Source organism: Convolutriloba macropyga, chromosome 9, assembly GCF_964194025.1.
Source record: "Convolutriloba macropyga chromosome 9, txConMacr16.3, whole genome shotgun sequence".
Taxonomy (NCBI): domain Eukaryota; kingdom Metazoa; phylum Xenacoelomorpha; order Acoela; family Convolutidae; genus Convolutriloba; species Convolutriloba macropyga.
In genome coordinates this window covers 12,030,453-12,043,637 of record NC_134476.1, presented here as the reverse complement: position 1 = coordinate 12,043,637, position 13,185 = coordinate 12,030,453, and the positions used below count along the sequence as shown (strand labels likewise).

The following is a 13,185-nucleotide window of genomic DNA, read 5'->3' as shown; positions in this document are numbered from 1 at the left end:
CTGTAAACTACGAAAATCGAAAAAATCTTTTTGATTCCGTATTCTACGCTAGACGGGCTTTTTAATGATACCACTCACAATTCTCTACGATGAATATATCGGTTGGCCAAAATTGACTGAACAAAAAAAACCCAGTTGAGTATATAGTTCCTCCCTCCCCACTAAAGTGGGGGTCGGAACAAAAAGTGGATTAACAAGTCAACCCCAGATGGCATTAATTTCTTCTAGAGCCTTTCGGCTTACTAGACTCAAGTATGTGATTCACCGAAACTGTATGGTACGGCGGTTCCTAGAGTTCCACCCCCATTTTGCCCCACGGTTATTTGCTTTTGAAGTTTGATGCAGTTTTTTTAGTGATGTGGGTATTTTTTATGCAAGATTTTTGCCATTATTTTTTCACTCCTCAGCGATTTTTCTAGGGCCTGTTCCACGCTGGAGTTTAGCGTGATCTAAATATCTCATTCGCAGTTTTGCAGCTGAACTCAATTGGCGGCAGTTTAATGCGAAAATCAAATGGAAAGCGCTGAAGTTCGTTTCATTTTGAATCATTGTAGGTATCTATAAAAAGGTATAATGACAGTTTTAAGCTCATTAGTAAAGTTATCCAGGCGACTTACACCACCCCTCTTGAAGCAGGCTACAAAAATTGTGCATAATATACGAGAATTTTATCCTACTTTAGTCGGCTCATGTTTTCATTCGGCTCCTTCATTAAATACTCCATTACGCTACATCTATTTTGCAATCTGTAGGCTGTGCTTCTATATTGTATAGGCTCTTTTAAGTCCTGTGTTTTCTGAAATAGCTCACTTGGCTGCTATGCCAACGTTTTGAACTACTTTGTCACTATTCAGTGAAACTTGCGTACAATCTGTGACATCTCTGAAGAGGTACTTTGAGTGCGGATACCCAGCTATGAAATGCGATCGGATTTTACTGTCTCTCAATAAGTCTTTCGCTCTATCTCAGGATTCAAACACGGTTGTTTTTGAAAATTTTAGCTGTGAGCAATTAATGTCACCCAACACTTAATACCTCAATCTTAAAATTATATCTCAGATTATTAATCAGTTAAGTTATTTACATTGATAGATGCCCCAAAATGTAATATCTGGAGCTTATAACTATTTTTTGAAAACTTTGAGTAAGTTTTAAAATCAACTGTGGCGGCGACTACAATAGTTGCACAACTTATGGTTTAATGTACATTAAAAGTGATGCAACTATGAAGTTGTGCTACTTTTTTTCTTAACACTGTTGCTATATGAAGAGTGGCAGAACTTCGATATCTAATCAGCTACACAGTCGTGTAAGTTATGCAACTTTGGTAATTGCAAAAACAGTTGAAGTATAAGATCACACATGGTTATTCATACCCTCCCAAAGTTATTCAACATCTCGGTATCGCCTCACAGTTTGATATCTCGTCGATGGCGATAACAACCCTGTAATAATAGTCATTCGCATGTGAATAGGAGATCAAAATATAGAGTTTCCTCAGACCACAGGCACAATTTTTCTTCACATGTAGATACAAAGCTAAAGTACATACAATATTTTGTTTCTTGTCTGGCTGGGAAACTTAAACCATATAATTAATTAAAATTTATATTTAATTGTATTTGAAGCATGCCTGCCTCGGCTTCTAGAGGAGCAAAAGCTGCTTCAATTCCACCCTCAACATCTACTACCAGTTCTGCTAATAAACTCACTTCCCTATCTACCAACATAATATTAGCCACACCTGCTGGTGAGAACTTAGATCTCCGCCAGCTGTTTGACCGGCTGGATTCGGACAGTAATGGGCGACTGACCTTCTCGGAACTAGAGAAAGGTGGTGAGATACTTGGTTTCTCACTATCACAATCAGAAGTCAAGGTAGATTTAAAGTCACCCTAGGAAAAATGAGATCTATTATCCAATGCGTAATGCGAGCTATTTGTGGGGCAGAGGCCCGGTGGTGGGGGGGGGGGGGGGGGTTTGCTCAGTAAATAAAAAGACTAATGGGTCTTTCGCATTATACCCCCCCCCCCCCCCCCAAGCTTAGTGGGCAGATAACCTATAGCGGCCCGCCCAATCATGGGAAATATACCATAATGGGGGGGTATAATTTGATGGGACGGGGCTTTAATGGGAAAGACCCGACTAATCTTACGCTTGAATTTAAAAATTGGCGACTGATTGACTGCGTGGTGGTGAAATAGTCTTGAGCATGGTGAGAACAGATGTGATTGAATGGCCGAGGTATTAATTCTGATCAACTTCATTTTTGCTTCAACTGACGTCATAATCTTGCTGTAGATCCTAATCATCGCGGCAGCTTGACAAAATTAAATTTAGTTAAATACTTACACAAACCCTTGACAACCCGCACATAATAGTTGGAAGTCGTCTGAAACCAGATCATTTTCCATTTTGTTCTATAAGAGTTGATAAGGAGTGGAGTTTTCTTTTTGTGTTTTTAATTAAAATGTTGAAATGCGAGTCGGGTCGTCTATACAGTAATAATGAATACCATCTATATTGCTTCGTTTCTGCTTAAGTCTTACAGCTTGCACTGTGTGAGCAGAATGTAGTCTTATTCTTTCCATTATTTGACCCTAATCTGTGACTTAAATGTCCCCCCCCCCCCCCCACAATTGGGTTTCACTGTGTTGGATGTTCATCTTCATCTAAACAAGATTTCCGCCAGAAAATTTTGGAATTGTGTCATCATTTCGTGCGTGGAGTGTTGAGTAAGGTTTGGATAAATTTAACTGTCCTGCTAATATCTGCTTTTTCATTTGTTTGGTATTTTGCTTGATTAATCATATCAATTTGGAATCCCATTAATAAATAGGTTAAGCTGTAATGACATCAATGGTATTATTGTAGTGTGGTTTTTTTTCTTGGTTTTCGCCTACGTCAAAACAAAAAAATCTTAAAATTGTGAGTGATCCTAAGACTTCTGAACTCTGTACGTATTATAAGCTTGGCTGTATTGCATATGTACATCTATGCAATCGTTATATCTCATCTTTATATATATTTACTAAATTAGCGGTACGTTCAGCAAAATTTCTGATTTACCGAAGCCAAGTACAACTAAGTTGAAATCTGAAAAGCCCACAAATTGTTTAGGCTGCAACTTGAAAATCGCTTTCCATCAGTACTTAGGATTTTGGGGTTGTCCCTTTCTTGACCATTTCACTTCTTTGTGTCTCCGTAACAAAAGCTTCAATTTAAAGCTTGTCAACTACATAACCTTCTACCGAATTATCCTTACTATACCATAATGTGCCTATTGTAAGAAAATAGTTTGAATTTCTTATTGTGATAAAATTCGGAGTTTGCTGGTTTCAGAAATTTATCCAATCGGCTGATTTAAATAAGGACAACGAGATTGACTTCGCCGAATTCCTGAAGTATGTCTGCGAGCACCAGAAGAAACTGCGCCTTGTGTTCCAACACCTGGACTCAAATCAAGATGGTATGTATGTATTGTATTCATAAAAAGCAGGATGTAGGTGTGAAAAAATTTTCACTGGGCGAGAGAATTTTTTCGATCATGTGCGGCTTTTTGAAAGCTGTTTTTTTTGTTAACTCCCAAATTTTTACAGTCAAAGTTGTTTTGCTCAATTATCTAAACTGATATTAGTGCGTTTGGAAGCTTTTTTGACCATGTGAAGTGAATTTTTTACTTTCGGTGTCAATTTTTAGCTATTTTTTTTTTACAGTTTTGCATTGTTTTAATATTTTTCTGCAGTTTTTGTGTTTTTCTTCAATTTTTGATAGAAATGGGGAGTTTTGTGGTTAAAATCAGTTGTTCTAGCAGTTTTTGGTTGTCTCTCAATCCGATAAGCACGTTTTTGTCAATTTTTGTCTGCTTTTTAGAAAGTTTTTTTGCCTACTTCTTCCACTCTTGTTGTTCTCGCTGTCGTTTTTCTTGATCAAATCTTAATTGAGAGCAATGTTACAGGTGTTTTAGATTAAAGTAACACATGGAATCCAAACAGGCACTTTTTACTGAAATAAATATAAATTTCGAATTTTCTTCTCAGGTTTTTTTCTCAATTGATTTCTTTCACTTCTTTCAATTGATCTGTTATGTTGTTTCGAACTACCTGTATTTCTGTGTTACCAGGTCTTACCTGTACTTTTGGAGTTGCAACTTGATGTTGCAAAAAAATTTTATCGGATGCTTTCTGTTTTGGTCATTTTGTGTTTTCATGGACAATTTCCTGTTATGGTTTCATAAAGTTTTGTGTCATCAACTCGGCAGTTCATCAATTCAATGAGGATGGTCAGTTTTCCGCCTCGAGATTATCCGGACCTCTTCCGGTTGTTTTTAAGATCTGTTCAAACATTCTCATGATTTTTGCATTCAAATTCGAGAAGTGTTTTTCGTCTCGCTGAAACAGGAAATGGAGGGAAAAGTGAGTGGCTCTGCGACCTTAAATTTTTCCAATGAAGTTTTAAAGTAGTGGAGCAAAAAAGCGTTTTTTTGAGCAAATATTTTAATCGATTTTGGTTTTTTGCTCACATGCGGCAATTTCACCTTGAAGTTTGCTCATTTTTTTAAAAAAAATTTGAAGCAGCTGATAAAAGCTGCAATAAGTTAAAAAGATTCCTATTCAAAATAAAACATCTCAGCTTTAATAACAGTAGTTTATCTGTTTTTTTATCTGTTTGCTTTACTTATCTTTTTGAGAATGCAGATCTAAGAAGCTATTGTGACTTTTTTTCTGGCAATCTGCCAGCTGTTATTTTTTTAAATAGTATTTTGATAAACTAGCTTACAATGATCTTCTCAATAATTTTTGACTCTCTAAGAATTTTTAGTTTTGCCCATTTCACGCGTATTCATCAATTAGCAATCACTTTTCATTGAGTTTTGGGAGCTTTTTGTCATTGCAGAACTTCAACCTTTGATGCACCAACTGTTTTGCACAACGGTTGAACTCATTTCTTCAACTTTTCTTTAGATAGCTGAAATGCTCACAATTCAGTAACGCTACAATATTGGGAAACATAACTTTGATAAATTTTTTGACTTCTGTAGGTGTTCCGAGCTTACCTGTGGGAGAGAGGAACTATTTGGTAACTGGTTTTTTGTTCAGTCAATTTTGGGCGATTGATATATCGTACAGAGTTGTGATTGGTATCACTAGAAGCACTTCCAGCGTAGTGCGTGAGTTTCAAAAGCTTTTTCGAAATTTCGTCTTTTTTAAGGAGTTAGCGAGATTTTTGCTCGTGATTTTTTTTGTGATTATTTTACTTTTCACATTAATTTTTTTTTCCACTTTTTCGACTTTTTAAAAAATATTTGTGTTAATTCGTGCTCAATTATGTCAACTTATTCAATATTTACAGGTTTTAGTAAGATTTCAGCAAAACGAGGCTCTTTGTGTCACATTGTGGCTTTTTGGAATAAAACAGGTTTGCATTCAGATCTCGATTTTCCGTTTTTAGAGCCATTTTTTGTTGTAATTTTTGCTGCCATTTAATTTTTGTTTTGTTTTTTTTTCTCGTGATTTTCTGGCAAAGTGTATTAAATCCGATGCATCAATTTTAACGGCGAACATGCTGTGTTAATTGATCTGCGGAAACTAATAATTTTGACTTTGATACTAATTTTCCATTAAAGTATGTTTTGTTTTTTGTATTGTTACTGAGTCCTAATACTGACAGCTCTGACTGAATTTTTCACAAAATTTGAACGAACTGAAATAAACTTCACAGTCTATAGTTTGTTGGATGATTACTTTAAATTTTTTGTGCAAGTGAAAGTTTGCTAAAGTTTTGACTATATTTGTTTTTTTTATTGTGTAGTGTGTCACTGTCCGAGTAGTGAACTGCTTACCTGATTTTATTTGTGGATTGAATGGAGCTTATGAATGTTCAGAGTTCATAGCTTGTGATCCTAATGACTGGACATTGAATTTTTGGAGTTCTTTAATTTTTTGATGGCTTTTCCTTCATTCTCGTGTATTAAAGTCTTCATAATTCAAAAACTAGGCATATATAAACCTGATTGTCCCTTCAATTGGTATTCACTCATTGATATAAAACTTAAAATGACCCCATTTGTTAGAGTTTCGTCTATATTTCGTTGTGAACACTTTGTTTTTCATAGCTTGAATTTGGTTGTTTTTAATAGGACCTACTAATTATTCTGATTCTTTACAACACCAATTGTCTAGAGTGCAGTACTGAAATTATTGAATGTCATTTAATAGCGAATGGTTTTAAAATGGTTAAATTGGTTTTCAAAATTTATAACAGATTATGATTAAAAAATCTCCCCTCAATATTGATAAGTCGACTTCTAAATTGTGCAGAAGGGGTGCTAGCTGTTTCATACTCAATCTTACGGGCTTTTTCTGAGAAAATTTAGTTTTGGAAAACGGGCTTCGTTGACTTTGAAACTACGTGATTTCATTAAATTTTGTCCGTTATTTATATTGTCCAAATACTGAGAGTTCTCTGATGTTCTAACCATTTCTAATATGTCTACATAATGTCAATCATTTATAGTTAAAGGACTTGATTTGTTTGAACACATTTATTTCTTTAAAAATTTTTTGAGTTATCCTTTTAGATGGTTTTTTAGGTTTGCTACTGTCTGAGTTATAAAAGATCTCAGTGATTGCAGTTCTGACATATTGGAAACTGATAAATGGCCGGAATCATAGCCTAATAGTTATGTCTGACGCTTATTCAAAAATGTGAATTTGAGATCTTTGGGCTTCAATTGTTATTGTTGTTGTCCTGCCCTTCAATCCTATTTAACTTTCATAAGTCATTAATGAGCATATCTGATATAAAGTAGTTCCCCTTTAATTGTTGGCTAATCCTTGGTTTGAAATTGACGCCATTTAAATATTTTCATTGATTTCAGATTGACGCCTTTTAATTGTTTTCATTTGTATTTGTTTTTTATCAATTTTGTTTTTGTTACTATTATTTCTTTACATTTGGATTTGTCAATTGAAACATCTGAATGTGTTCATTCTGCAACGAATGGTTAAAATAGTTTTTAATTTTTTAAAAAAAATAACGGATATAGGAATAGTTTTGTCCTTCAATTTTGTATTGTCGACCCGTAGTTTCTTGTCCTTACAAGATCTAAGTGTTTCTTGCGCAATCCTACGTGCTTGTGCTCCAAAGTTTCAGTTTTTGGTGTTTACTCTAAGGTTGTGCTTGATTTGCACGACAATTTTTCATGAAATTGGAATTTTAATCAGAGGGCAAACATGAATTACTTCATTCGCTAGTTACCATAGCTTCGGTAAGCTCTATCTGAATTTGATCCGATCCTCAACTTTGATTTCTAAGTGAGTGCATAGGGCATTGATCATTTATTCTTACTTATGTGCTCACTTTTGGACTCATTTTTTGCTTTGTTTGTAAAGTTAAATGTTCAATTGATAATCTGTTTTTTTTTCTACTTGAGAAATTGCATTGGAGTTGAGTTCATGTCTGTCTTGTCTTTTGTTTGATTGTTAGTATCTCACTGGTATGATTTTTTTTGTGTATACGTTAGTCCTTTTTTAATAGTCTATCAATGTTCAAATGGCCAATTTTGAGCTACTTCTTTAGAGGCAGTCTATCTCTGCTTCAATTGGTAAACAATTGCGATTATATAACGGATGAGCGGGACGGGAACATTTTGTGCCATCGTGCATTAGCGAGCCTCTTTGTTTTTGTTGCTTATGGATATTCCAGTCTTGCATTTGTAGAACACTTAAGTTTAACTTTGTCTTAAATTTAACTGTGAAGTATAAGAACTGGTTACTGCCTAGAGTTTTTCTTGTAGCTACCATTGGCCTCACTTTACCTTAAGTACAGCTGATAATAAAACTTTAATGCTCAATATTTTCTCGAAGTATAACTTTTCTATATCGCGGCTCAAGGTTGTCACAGTTGATAAAATTATTGTCGTTTTGTCAGAAGAAAATTGAATATCAATAAAAAGGCAGTTGTGGTTCTGTCTGCCTAAATATGACTGTACTACTTTTTATCAATTGATTGTAAGCGTTTCTGATGTAAAAAGAGCAGAATTTATCTGAAAACTCAATCGAAGGGTGACCATTTTCCAACTAGTGTATTCAAAAATACGCTCTTGGAGCAAAAAAGCGCAGTATTGGTATAGAAAAAATTGCAGAAACATTAAAACATTTTTAAAAATTTTTTCTCTGTTCTTCCTTGAATATCACGCTTTTTCATTTTCACTGCTATATATGCTGAATTTGTGCTTGTTCAAAATTGAGTTTTAAACTCTTTTCGAGGTGGAAAATGCAAAAACTAATACTTTAATAGAAATTTTGGTCAATTTTTTTTCCTAATTTCCAGTTGCTTTTTGCAACCAAATAAGCTTTTTTTTCTTAACTTGACTACCTATTTGTGGATTTTACGCTTACGGCTTCTCCGGAGTGAAAATAGCAAGCAGTTGCCTTTTTGATACTTCTGATGACATTTTTGCCTTTCGCTTGGTTGATATCACAATAGCTAATTCCTGGTGCCTTTTTGTACTAAAATGTTTCAAAATACAATTGATATTACTTCGCATAAACATTTTAGCTGACCGTTCTGTGTTCATGCAGCTGTATTTGTACTGTTCCGTTTGCTATTGTCATTTAATACTTGCACTACTAAAAATTCTTAGAGGCAAGCATTAATTAATCAATACTCTGCGTTGGAATACAACTGTACGGCCTAAAATTCTTTGATTTGAGTACTTTCATAAAGTTTTTAAATATGTACCCACAAAGTTTAAAAACTATTTTTTAATTTTTCAATCATTGTGAAAGCGATGAATCTAGTTCTCATTTTTTTCGTCAATTTTTTTGAGATCAGTGAAAGTTTGCGGGACTAGTTGAATGTACTTCTCTATATGACGATTCGGGGTCTGAGCATTATCTGCGAATTCACATTATCGAACCTCTTAGCTTTGTTATATTCCATGAATGTTCGATGATGCTCTCGAACTTCTACGGGCGGTCAAATTCGCTTGAGTACTGATATGAAAAAGTGATGTATAATGTTCATTTATCCCCTAGTGTGTGGATACTATCTTTATTTTTGATTACATTTGACGTCCAGTCTTGTCCCGTTTTTTTAAAATGGCAGGAGTAGATATTGTGTTGTAGGTAGAATAAACATCAATGAGATCCGAAATGGTCTCGCGGATCTGGGCATTGACATTTCGCAGTCGGAAGCTGAAAACCTTCTAGACAAGTGAGTTCTTGTATGCGGAACTTCTTTGTAAGCTCCCGGGCAAATATCTTCATGAGTATACTTCGTGTAAAGAGCCGGGAAGTTCTAGTTCACGAGATCATTAGTAAATAAGGAAACACTGAAATTCCTGAAATGCTGGTAATGATACTAATAGTTAGAGGCAGAGTAAGAACTTTGATTTTTAATCGATGTCAAGCACGTTACCTATAGTTAAATTAATTATGCAAACAGAAGCTGAAGTTTTTTTACAAACAAGACGACGTAAATACATAACAAAAATAACTCAGAATGGAGAAAGTTACATCATTACATCAGATAATTCAACAGAACTTAAAGTTCTTAGGGGCTGGACTTAAAGTCTGTTGGGAGATTAGTACGATATGAAGCTGAACCAAGCGAAGCGTTAATAAATGTTCGATCAACTGATTTACTTTGAGACAGTGAACCTGTAATTTGGTTCTCTGTTGAAGTGAACTTGAAACAATTGACAGTTGATTCAAACACTCGTGTACAAGTTTTAAAATGCCGGATCTGCGCAGTGTCAGATTTTAAATCTTTTAAAGATCGTGTTTCAAGCAAGGTTACGTAACTCTGTTTTAGTCACTTATATCTGGCTTAATCTTGAACGGCTGCGCGGTCAGCGACGAATTCCATATCTTTTCGGTGACTTTATCAGAGTGTTGTAACCTTTTTTGCCTATCGGCTGTAATGGATTCTGTTTAGAATTCACCGACAGCAGACTACGAGCAATTCTCTGTCTAAAAATGAGAGTAAGAGTGAGAACGAGGATGGAGGGAGAGGAGGGGGGAGTGAGTTGGCGAGTATAGAATGGGAACAGTGGAGAGACTACCACCTGTTGCACCCCACAGATAATGTCGAGGACATAATCAGCTACTGGAGACACGGATCGGTACTTTCGTTTATATTAAAACACGTTCACATTTTATAATGGCGAAAGTCTGCCCTCATCTTCTCAGAAATAGCCGCCCTCATCTTTTCAGACGGCTATTATAGCGCTCCTATTTTTTACAATTCAAAGAATTTCAATTGTATTGGGGCGCTGTCTTTTTTACAATTCAAAGAAAAAAGATTAAAAAATCAACGATTTTTTAACAAAAAAGTGAGTGGTTTTGCGGCGAGTGGTAAATTTGTCACTCTAAGTTGAAAGTAGATTGAAAAAATTCGCCTTCTTGGTAGTGGTTTTTTGTTCACTTGCGGCAATTTCACTTTAATTTTTTTTACTGTTTTTTCGATTTTTTGGATCGGATCTTCTGACTAAATGATTTTCCAATCCATTCACAGTTCATTGTAGGCCTAGTTTCTTGTTTAAACCAAATTTCTATTTCTGGCTATTGGTTTTTTCGTTCCTATTTTGACATCGAATTTCTGTTTCTTTTGTATGAATTTTTTAGAAATCGTTTCCCCAATTCACTCATAGTCCGTTCTAGGTCTAATTTTTTGTTTAGTCAATGAAAGTTCTTTGATTTGTACGTCAGGACTTTTCCTGCTAAGATTTTTTACATTTCAATGAATTTGAATTGTATTGGGGCGCTGTCTTTTTACGACTCGAAGAGGAGTATTGGAGAAGTCCTTTTTATAATCAATTTTATCGGAGTGATTTTTGAAGCGGGAAATGAAACGCGTGAAAAAATTTGGAGTGATTTCGTTGCTGAACAAAAGTGCAGAGTGGAGCTAAAAGAGAGTGGTTTTTGTTCATACCGCTGTTTTTGAGAGGGCGAGAAATTGATGTGTGAAAAAATTTTCTCTAAGCAAAATTTCACGTGCGGCTTTTAAATGCAGTTTTTTCCAATTTTTGATGGTTATGAAGTTTGATTATGATAGTGTATTAGTTTTAGGCTTGTTTTGATAGGAATTGAAGTGTTCGAGTAGTTAATTTGAGTTTACTGCTAATTTGGAGGATTTTGATCAGTTTTGCTGATTTTTAAACGAAATGTAATGCTTTTTTGCCTTTTTCTGTTTTAATGCTTTAAGTGGGAATCGAATTGAAGCGTGTTACTTAAGATATTTTTGGTTACCAATTGACCAAAGTTCTCTTAGTATCAATTATTTTTTTCTTGGGAAATTTTGGAGAAAAATTGAGAATTTTCAAACCAATTTTCTTATTTTTTGGAGTGATTCGCTTTTTTTTAAGTCTGAGAAGTCTCCTAGCCTATTATGACTTGCCCATTGTTTTGCGAACTTTTCATTGCTCTAAGTGCAAAGGAACTTTATTCGGTTTTATGCTTCCTTTTACTATTAAAAAAATTCATTAAGTTTTTCTAGTTTTTTTGTTCAATTTGTGTTCGAATGCCGTTTCTATTCTTCCTTATTTTTATGATATTTGTGGAGGTTCAGGGTTCACAATAGTGGTTCTATTTATTAAGTCATAAGTCTGGGCAATTTTATCCTTTGAGTCGTTTCCGGAATTCTTCCGGCTATGTTTTTTTTAAGATCTGTTCACACATTTTCATGATTTTTGAAGTTGAAAAGGAGTAGTGATTTTGGTCACGCCGAAACAGGAATTGGAGCGAAATAGCGAGTGGTTTTGCAGCGTGAAGTTTTTTTGCTCTAATTTTAAATCAGAGTGAGAAAACGGTGTTTGGACAAAAATTCGCTTTCTCGCTAGGGGTTTTTTGTTCACATGCGGCAATTTCACTCTGATTTTTACTGTTTTTTGGATTTTTTGGATAGGATTTTTTTTCTAAATGGTTTTCCCAATCCATTCATAGTTTATTCCAGCTCTAGTTTTTTGTTTAGTCAATGAAAATTCTTTGATTTGTACGTCAGGACTTGTCCTGCTGTTTTTAAAATCTGTTCACACATTTTCATGATTTTTGAAGTCAAATTGGAGTAGTGATTTTGGTCACGAATTTTTTTCGCTCTATTTTTAAAGTTGAGTGAGAAAACGGCGTTTGAACAAAAATTCTCTTTCTCGCTAGAAGTTTTTTGTTCACATGCGGCAATTCCATTCTGATTTTTACTGTTTTTTTTCCGAATTTTTAGATCGGATTTTTTTCTAATGGTTTTTCCAATCCATTCATAGTCCGTTTTAGGTCTAGTTTTTTTAGTCAATGAAAATCCTTTGAATTGTACGTCAGGACTTGTCCTGTTATGTTTTTTACAATTCAAAGAATTTGAATTGTATTGGGGCGCTGTCTTTTTTTTAAGATCTGTTCACACATTTTCATGATTTTTGAAGTCAAATTGGAGTGGTGATTTTGGTCACGCCGAAACAGGAAATGGAGCGAAAAAGCGAGTGGTTTTGCGGCGTGAATTTTTTTCGCTCTAATTTAAAGTAGAGTGAGAAAACGGTGTTTGAACAAAAATTCGGTTTCTCGGTAGTGGTTTTTTGTTCACATGCGGCAATTTCACTCTGATTTTTACTGTTTTTTTGATTTTTTGGATCGGATTTTTTTCTAACTGGTTTTCCCAATCCATTCACAGGTCAATCTAGGCCTAGTTTTTGGTTGAATTAAATTTTCATTTCTCGCTAGTGGTTTTTTGTTCACATGCGGTATTTTGACATTGATTTTCTGTTTTTTTTTCTTATTTTTTTATCTGATTTTTTAAAAAATGGTTTTCTCAATTCACTCATAGTCCATTCTAGGTCTAGTTTTTGTGTTTAGTCAATGAAAATTCTTTGAATTGTACGTCAGGACTTGTCCTGCTATGTTTTTTACTTCGTCGAACTTTTTTTTCACTTTACCCATTTTGCCGCTTTTTCGACATTTTCTGTGAAATCTTTTTGACTTCTCTAGGCTAGTTTCACTCTTCTGTCATTCTGCTCAAAGTCCTTTTAAACAGCAGCTGCTCAGCAAAGCAATTCACAATGAAGGGAGTCAGTATGAAAAAATCAAAGTCAGACATAGAAACGGGATAAACCCATACAGACCGTTTTTAGATGCCCGGTACTTTTTGTTCTCATAAGTTTTAGGTACTATCTATAATGCTTATTGGTATTGATAC

At 34.7% G+C, this 13,185-nt stretch overlaps 1 protein-coding gene across 2 annotated transcripts in view; it reads left to right on the top strand.

Annotated features, from left to right (window-relative positions):
* Positions 1-13,185, top strand: part of LOC142345606 (mitochondrial adenyl nucleotide antiporter SLC25A24-like) — a 32,722-nt gene that overhangs the window by 6,438 nt on the left and 13,099 nt on the right. The window contains exons 2-5 of one of the 2 annotated variants that reach the window (XM_075397741.1): positions 1,629-1,878; positions 3,343-3,469; positions 9,132-9,219; positions 9,943-10,129. In XM_075397741.1, the coding sequence (XP_075253856.1) occupies positions 1,630-1,878; positions 3,343-3,469; positions 9,132-9,219; positions 9,943-10,129 (651 nt within the window). In that variant the 5' untranslated portion in view covers position 1,629. The remainder of the gene's footprint in view (positions 1-1,628; positions 1,879-3,342; positions 3,470-9,131; positions 9,220-9,942; positions 10,130-13,185) is intronic. The other variant, XM_075397742.1, reaches the window with a different exon arrangement.